Source organism: Argentina silus (genome assembly GCF_951799395.1).
Source record: "Argentina silus genome assembly, chromosome: 22".
NCBI lineage: Eukaryota > Metazoa > Chordata > Actinopteri > Argentiniformes > Argentinidae > Argentina > Argentina silus.
Window position 1 is genome coordinate 8,266,802 of NC_139676.1, and position 8,620 is coordinate 8,275,421.

At 43.5% G+C, this 8,620-nt stretch overlaps 1 protein-coding gene across 2 annotated transcripts; it reads left to right on the top strand.

Moving 5' to 3' along the window:
• The first annotated feature begins 284 nt into the window (after positions 1-284).
• stn1 (STN1 subunit of CST complex) lies at positions 285-4,336 on the top strand. 2 transcript variants are annotated; one of them, XM_083693577.1, is made up of 10 exons: positions 285-402; positions 605-766; positions 1,055-1,150; positions 1,302-1,379; positions 1,548-1,727; positions 1,922-2,051; positions 2,180-2,324; positions 2,670-2,792; positions 3,181-3,253; positions 3,524-4,336. In XM_083693577.1, exons 2-10 carry the CDS (start codon positions 634-636, stop codon positions 3,679-3,681), a joined length of 1,116 nt encoding a protein of 371 aa, XP_083549703.1. In that variant the 5' UTR covers positions 285-402; positions 605-633; the 3' UTR covers positions 3,682-4,336. The 2 variants fall into 2 exon arrangements, with proteins under 2 accessions (XP_083549703.1, XP_083549702.1); XM_083693576.1 differs by lacking the exon at positions 285-402 and having other exon boundaries at positions 523-766.
• The last annotated feature ends 4,284 nt before the right edge of the window (positions 4,337-8,620 follow it).

Genomic DNA, 8,620 nt, shown 5'->3' on the forward strand with positions numbered 1-8,620 from the left:
TGTAAGACAGACCAAAAACGAACAAAAATGCTTTTGTGATAACAATTGAACATATGCTATCTTTTTTTTTGTCTAAAACCTATTGTAATAGATTATATTTTTTTATAACTGCAATATGAGACCGGAGTAAACGTCCATCTATGAGAGGCACTGTAACAAAGTGATGGGTTTCTTTGTGTTACGGAAAACGACATGTCCCAGAAAACCTAGGGAGACGTGCACGCGCACGTAGAATCAGAAATAAAACTTTTCAGCATTGTTATTATTGCCAACCAAATCCAATGCTATCAATGATTGCCCTCCAAATTTGGATTTTTCATTACAACGTTACCATAGTATTTCGTTAAACTAGACTGTTCCCGAGAACAACAACGTTCAAGCGTCCAAAAAATCACGTGACCGGTAACTCAGCGTGACAACTTTTCCAGCAGCTCTAGAGATTTCAGTGGGGCATGCATTTGCCCAAATGAAAACATATTGGACTATTGCTGTGACTATTGCTTTTTTTTAAATAACAAACAACCCTAGCAGGGGAGAAACAAGTTGCCAAGTCATCGTTTGCCAGCGAGCACGCAATCAAGCTTTGTTTGCCTTATTTTGGCAGTGAGAAGCGTGAGTGTTGATGATGCGAGTATGCAGGCTGAACAGATGGATCCAGGGGACGAACCCCCCTCCATGCTGTGGGGATTGGACCCAGTGTTCGCCGCTTTCGCCAGGCTGTATGTCAAAGACATCCTCCAAATGAAAGAGTCCTGTCAAGTGCCAGGTGAGGTAACTAATAACAGAGGTACCTCCACGTACAGCTAGCCCCAACTATGACTAGGATTATATTCCTGTTTACATTTGAATGTTATATGACTATAATCAGATCGGGCTAATACACAGCAGTGAAGGCTGGTGGAGGGAGAAATTGGAGGACGGGCTCATTGTAATGCATTATAATGAGCCCGTCCTCCAATGTCACCAGCGACATACAGTTAATCTTCAAATTTACCATACACACAACAGAGGCTATAGTGGGTTTTCTGATAAGCACTCTTTCTCCACCTCACAGGAATATACTTCTACAACACACACCCCATCTTCAAAGTTGATGTGCTTGGGATCCTGGTATATAAGAGAGAGAGAGAAGACTTCTTCTGCTATGGAGGTAATGATGAAGCTCCTACTGCTAACTGATTAATTATTGATTTACACAGATTCGCTCCTGTGTCTCTTCTCTGTTCTCCTATCAGACTGTTGTCATGCTGTTGTTGTTGTTGTTGTTGTTGTTCTTCTTATCTCTTTGCTTCTTTGCACAGTGGATGACGGCACTGGTGTCATAAACTGCCTTTGCTGGAAAGATGAGCAGTGGAGAGATCATGGTGAATCTAGTAAAAGTAAGTGTGTGTGTGTGTGTGTGCGCGCATGCATGCCTGTTTGGGTGTGTGTGCCTGTTTGGATGTGTGTGTGTGTGTGTGTGTGTGTGTGTGTGTGTGTGTGTCAGTTCCGTGGAAGATGAACAAAAAGGTTGTGATTTGCATTTTTGGCCTGTGCATTATCTCCAGCAGGAGCAAAGTCCATGGGTAAAAGCAGCACTCATGGGGGCTTCAACCCAGTGAAGGAGCTGAAGAAGCTCCGGCAAGCCCAACACGCCAGCTCCCACATGGAGATAGGAGAGCTGATCAGGGTGCGGGGACCCGTCAAGACCTCCAGGCAACAGAGAGAGATCATGGCCTCCACTTACTGTGAGTGGAGAATACACACACACACACACACACACAAACACACCCGCATGAGCACACACACATACATGCGCACACACACACTCGCGTGCATGCACACACACACACACACACACACACACACACACACACACACACACACACACACACACACACACACACAAACTAACCTTTCTTTGCTTTCCATGTGTTCCTAGATAAGGTGTGTGACCCGGCAATGGTGGTCCAGATATCTTGGATGTTGGAGGTTCTTCAGCTCTACAGACAGTGCTATGACAAGCCCTTCCAATTGGAAAGCAGCCGGGCTCAGGACCCCAACACCCCAGGGTAGGGCAAATCACTCCTTGAGCTATATGATGCACAGATGAAATGTTTTGGCTAATGACTGGATGGATAATAACTGGATGGATGATATCAACTTGATTTACTTACTCAGTTTAATTTGGCTCTTGCAGTGGCAGTGCTGCCTTCCTGCTCGGCCAGGCGACTCGGACCGTGAGGGACTACTTAAAAGAGAACACAAGGTTGCGGCCCTATGATATCCAGGAACTTCTAGAGCCCCTAGTCTGCAGCCATCATCAGAAGGCGTCAACGGAACAGGTAAACTAACACAAGGCCCAACCTAAAGAAAAAAAAAGATTTGAATTACTACTGTATGCAGGCTAGTTTCATGTTGTTGTGGCCAAATATCCAAAATCCAAACAAGCATTTATGCAACGAGATTGTTTTGTCAGACTTTGATGGAATTGTATCTAAATCCCAACCAACATTGCTTTATGGCTCCTTCAACTGTCAGTAATTGGACGTCAGACTATAACAAACTGTATGGTTTGCGGTCTTGACCATAGCTTTACAATGGGGTGTTAAGCTCTCTGTGATTGATGTTAGTAATAATATATAATCATTAATATGATTATATATTATATATATTATTATTGATGTTAGGAGCCCGTGGCGGGTCCGTCGGCTTCCAAACAGCTGCGGCAGCTTCTCCAGGAAGTCCTCCAGATCCTACAGGATGAGGGCCTGGTGTTCCGCAAGGTCAAATGCCAGGATGAAGTCTATAACGTAAGCGAATGTGATCACTACAGATACTGCTGACAGTATCTACAGATACTGCTGGTGTGACATGGAACTTTGAATTGATTCGATTAGACACAACTTTATTGTCCATCCAGGGATAGACATTTGTCTTTGGCGTCAACATTCACATAAAAACAGTCACATACACGCTAAAATCATCATCATCATCATCATTAGTCACCATGATGATGCAGCAAACAGTACACATTTAAAAATACACGATTGTGTTTCTAGAGGGACACAAACAAGTCCTGTCAGTATGAAGAGGCTTTTTAAAAAGAATGAAAGCGCTTCACTATTGCTGTGTTATGAGTTATTTTTGTGACTGAAGCCTTTATTTAAATCTGTGTTGGTGTTGTGTCTCCGTCTCTAGGTCACTGAACAGGACAAAGAGCTTTCCATGGCGACCAGAGATATTATCAGGAAAGATTCAAGACGAGAGAAATGTAAGGGTCTTTTTTCAAGCATCAAAGCATTCATTGACACACTAGCGATATTCTCTCTTCATAATGTACTTATTGTTCTAATCTGCTTATTTTTCAGGCTGGTGGAGGTAGAAATTCAAGGACAGGCTCCTTGTAATGAATGGAATGGGGATTTCTTATTCCATTCCATGCATTACAATGGGCCCGTCCACCGATTTCTACCTCCACCACCCTCCACTGAATTATTTGTATTATGAGATTATATTGATGGTATTTTGTCTTGTTCTCCAGATGCGGAGAAGGGCTGTCACATCCTGCACATTCTCTCCAGCGTGAGACAGGGGTACAGTCGCAACGTGAGCAGGCCAGCCCTGGAGCTAGTCCTTAAATCTCTGGAGTGCAACAGTGACATCATCAGCACCAGTGAAAGCCATTACACTGTACTGTGACATACACAGTCTGGAACATTCTCCATTCTGTGGTTTTTAGAATGTAAGGAATACTACAGTGTATATGTGTATAAATCATGGACCCACTCTATTCAAATGTCTTCATCAATGTAAAATATGTAATTGCGAAATATGTGTGTTATTGTCAAGTCCTGTAATGATATGGGACTATTGAAGTAAAGTTGGTGCGTAATATGCACACGGGGGCAGTATTTCGTTGTTAATTTGCGCCACCGGGTAGACCGTCGCTGATTGGTTGTCTCGGAAACATCTGTATCCATACATCCAGTCTATTGATGAGAGTGGCCTATGTGCGGTGTATGACTGTTGCCACCGCTGTTGAAGAAAATCATATACCAAGTAGGCTAATAGCCAATGCGTGTAGGAGACCAAATACATATTGGGTAACATTTGTTGGTTATGTTGGACATATTAAAAGGCGTTGTGAAGATTGATTGTGTGGCCGTATAGCCTCTGAATAAATACAATGCATGATATTGCAATCAATATTTTATATGTTCTGTGTCAATAAGTACATTGTAAGAACTATTGGGAACAGTTGAAAACAGCCTCTGATGATTAATACAACGATGACACTCTGAATACAAAACAACTTTGCAATCTCTTGTCTCATTGTTTACAAACTGTCTTTAGAAAGCATACACTTGAGACACATGAATAAACGTGGGATTGTGTTCAGAGGAAAACCCCAGTGTCTACTTTAAACCGTTTTTTCACTGAGTGATTTTTTATCTAAACTACACGGGGACGTGCGTCAAGCCCATCCCACTCGATGCCCAAAATCGCTCTGCGTCTGGCTTGCTGCAACAAACATTAACGGTGAATTCGCCGGCTTTTTGCATTCACTCAAACCACATAGCCTACAGGTATGTACCCCATCGCCGAAGGTATTGTGGTCGACACAAAGGAACTCGCTCCACTTTTCAATTTGAGGTGACCGCCTTCTCAGCACGCGACCGCTGGCCAGCCTTGTGTCCGACTCCGACTCTCCAACGTGAAGATCTAGGATATTGGATTTGGCTGTATGTTTTAGCCTAACAAATCAATGACTGCAGATACATAGTGAGTGTGATAAGTTTTTCATTGGGGATGATACGTTGCGTCTGCGGGGTGTAATTTGTCAAGTTGACTGGCGACAAGAAAACGGTTGATTCCTCGCACCAGGACAATTGTTATCCGGCAGACCACTCAATGAATATCATATTTGTATTATTCACCGACCTTCCCTGAGCTGGATACACTAGAACTGGAATATTGCTTGTATTTTGTGTGTATGCGCAGCCGTCTCAAACATCAAGATGCAGTTTCGGACAGTGTTGGATGTAAAAGTCGTGGACGTGGAGAAGAGACGCAATCCATCTAAACATTACGTGAGTATCTCTCACCCCCCTACACCTACCTGGGTCCATTCAAATCCGACTACAGTGACAATCTGGTATTTTCAAAGACTGATATGGGCTATTTCGTATAGCTACAGCCGACCAGTCACCTCAGCTGTAAATTAAACCCAGTCTTATTTATTGTGGAAGGGTTTTCATGATGTAATATGTTTTGTGTATTCTTCTCATAGACATACATAGCTTACATTGTCATGTGTAGGGCCTAAATGTTGGATACATGCAGTAAACAACTGTCATACCACCCCAATTACACCATGTACCATGTATTTAACTTCTAATAAACAAATACAGTTTCTACTGTAGGGGTTTCTCAGAAGACCTTGTGTGCTTGCATGGCATGGCGTGATGATGAACAACACAACCCATATATGGTCCTTAGTCAATAAAACCTGACATTTATTAGTTTAGTGCAATTCAAGGCAAAACTAATTTGATCAGACTGGTGCACTGTTAGCGGTATCCCTGTCTGTACAGTTAGCCTGGAGGTACAGTGTAGGCCTACTCATACTCATTCCCTGTGGACTTATTCTACTACCAGTTTTGTCACACGTGACGTGGCCCCTTGGTCGGTACACAAGTTATTAACGGTATCCCTCACGGCATGTTCATGTACTTACAGCATAATCATCCACTCCTTGGGAAAATGATATATCTGAACTTTGCCTATGGAGGGCATATTAATCAATAACTAATTTGTTAACAGAATGTGTTTTGTTAGGATTTTCGCACACACGGGGATACATACTGTACTATTATGAATATAACCCGTACAAGAACATGATCATGCTCATTCTCAGACAATATTAACACAAAGACTTGAATCTCCGTGATTTCTTCTAATCTCATGAGAAAGCTAAGGTACATATCTGGCCTGAGGCAATGCATAGTATACCAGAGTCCTGTGCAATACTACTCTCTATAGTGCTGCACACACTGCAGTTGTATTATGTAAGTGAAGAACCATATCATGATACACACACAATAACACTCATAAAGTATTCATAAATCCATAAATGCACTGTATACTACACTTACAGCAGCATTGTATGGGGGGGGGCTGGGCTGGAGGAGGTAGAAATCGGAGGACGGGCTCATTGTAATTTATGGAATGGAATGGTAACCAACCCCGTATTAAAAAGAGCCCATCCTCTGATTTCCACCTCCACCAGCCTCCCCTGAATAGCACTTAATGGCAGTGTATTGGGCAGTCTACATGTGTAGCATGGTGTTAGTTGACAGTGGAGCTTCCCAGGCCCGTGTTGTGTTGTTAGGGGGCTGTGGAGTCCCAACAGGCCCAGTATCTGGCCTAGTTTCTGTTGCTACAGTCCCCCCCCCCACCCCCCGGGAGTCCCACTAGCCACTGTGAGAAGAAAACGAGAGAGAGTAATCCCCAGCCAGCTTCTCCTGAAGGGGGGGGGAGAGAGAGAGAGAGAGAGAGAGAGAGCGAGAAAAAGAGAGAGAGAGAGAGAAGGTGGGTGGATGGGTGGGTGGGTGAGTGTGTGTGCGTGTGTGTGTGTGTTCTCCACTCACAGTAAGTGGAGGCCATGATCTCTCTCTGCTGCCTGGAGGTCTTGATGGGCCCCCGCATCCTGATCAGCTCTCCTATCTGTGTGTGTGTGTATGTGTGTGTGTGTGTCATGTGAGTAAATGAATCTCATTCGCACTTGTTTGTGAAAACAGCTGGAAATGCTTATCCTATGAAAGCAGGGTGAGAGACGGAAGTGGTTGTCAGACTTCAGGGAAAGAGTGCCGATCCATTTCTTTTGCATATTTTGTAAATTGTATTTAAAGATATTGGAAAATACTGTAGATCATCATTATAAAAAGGGCAAGTTTGCACACACACACACACACACACACACACACACACACACACACACACACACACACACACACACACACACACACATACACACACACACACACACACAAACACAGACACACACACACACACACACACACACACACACACACACACACACACACAGATAATATTGGTTGCACTGTTTCCTCCTTGTGAATGAAGTCAATGATAAAGCCAGTGAGTAAGATGGTGTTTACCTAACAATGCTGTCACAGAGTGTGTCCCAGTGCCTCAAACACTTGTACCCCCTGATAGCATTCCATTGACCAGACCTGGAGCTTGTGTTGTTATTTAGTACCATAAAACAGCCCCACAGAGTGGCGTTTCCCACTCAAATATTTATTGGGCTATCAAAAACAGTATTATCTCTATGAAAAGGTCCCTGTTTTCAGACGCTTACCCCTGACTGTGAAACGCATGTCAGAGGGAGTTTATGAGGCTAACTTTTTTTTGGTTGGCCATTGTTTGTGACTTTGACGACTAGCCTACAAGGTCCAGCAGGAAGGAGCATAGTGCTCCAGGGCTCTGTGTGTGTGTGTGTGTGTGTGTGTGTGTGTGTGTGTGTGTGTGTGTGTGTGTGTGTGTGAGAGAGAGCGCGAGTCAGAGGGCTGTGCTGCCGTTGTACGTCAGTGAATTCATTGTACTTCCCTCATACTCATACAGACTAACTCTGTCACTGAGTCAGAGGCCTTGAGAGAGAAACTGTGTGTGTGTGTGTGTGTGTGTGTGTGTGTGTAAAAGGGGGAACGGATGTTATCCGCAAAGTGTTATTACTAGCTAGTACCCTCATGTTGGTGACTGTTTCATGTCCTGGCTACCAGATGTTGTCAGTGATTGGATTGTGGCAGATTTCATTTGTCTGTAATAGTGGAAAGTCTTTGTCCTTTGAACAGTTTCCACAAGGCAAACTGCCTAAATCCTAATCCCTGTTATCTACCACAATGCAAACAGCTTGAAATAATCAAAAAAAGTCAAGTGATACAAGATTTTGTACTTCTTGCCAATTGCACCATGCCACTCACATTTGATCCTACCAGTAATTAAAAAACATTTAGTATTTAGTTCCATTCTGTCAACTTCCTGTAAACCACATCTTGGACTACTACCACATGGCCTGTATGAACCTGTTGTTGTTGTTGTTGTTCTTGGTTGTTTTTGTTGTTGTTGTTGTTGTTGTAGTATCCGGACAGATTGCTCTCTGCGCATGCAGTGACATCATTTGGACAGATTGCTCCCTGCACTTGCGATGACATCACTCAGGATTTACAATGCCAGAACGACCAACCTTGCACTGGGAAAAACTACAACGACCATACACCCTGTACCTCACTTTGCTGTACTGTATGTGTAGTCTGGCTATGTAGAGAGTACAAGTTTGTGTGCAGGTATGCCTGGTCCCAGATCTGCATGGGGTTTTTCAAACTCCTGGCCTAGTCTCAATCTAGACTAGCAATCAGCCAAAACACTTAAAGACCTGGGACCAGGCTACGTTTGTGATAGACCTATTGTAGGGCTGTACGCCAACTAACTGATTGCACAAGATACAATAGAAAAGTCATTGTGTCACCACCATTTGAATTGTTCTACTGTACATGACCAAGCTGAAAGGAGAGAGAGAGAGAGAGAGAGAGAGAGTCGCTGAATCGACACTGTT

What these genes read in the sequence shown, in the direction of transcription:
- stn1 (XM_083693577.1), top strand. Translation starts at nt 634, where the DNA reads ATGCAGGCTGAACAGATGGATCCAGGGGACGAACCCCCCTCCATGCTG. An exon ending in AGAGTCCTGTCAAGTGCCAG is followed by an intron (nt 767 to 1,054) that starts GTGAGGTAACTA and finishes TCCACCTCACAG; the next exon opens with GAATATACTTCTACAACACA. An exon ending in AGAAGGCGTCAACGGAACAG is followed by an intron (nt 2,325 to 2,669) that starts GTAAACTAACAC and finishes TATTGATGTTAG; the next exon opens with GAGCCCGTGGCGGGTCCGTC.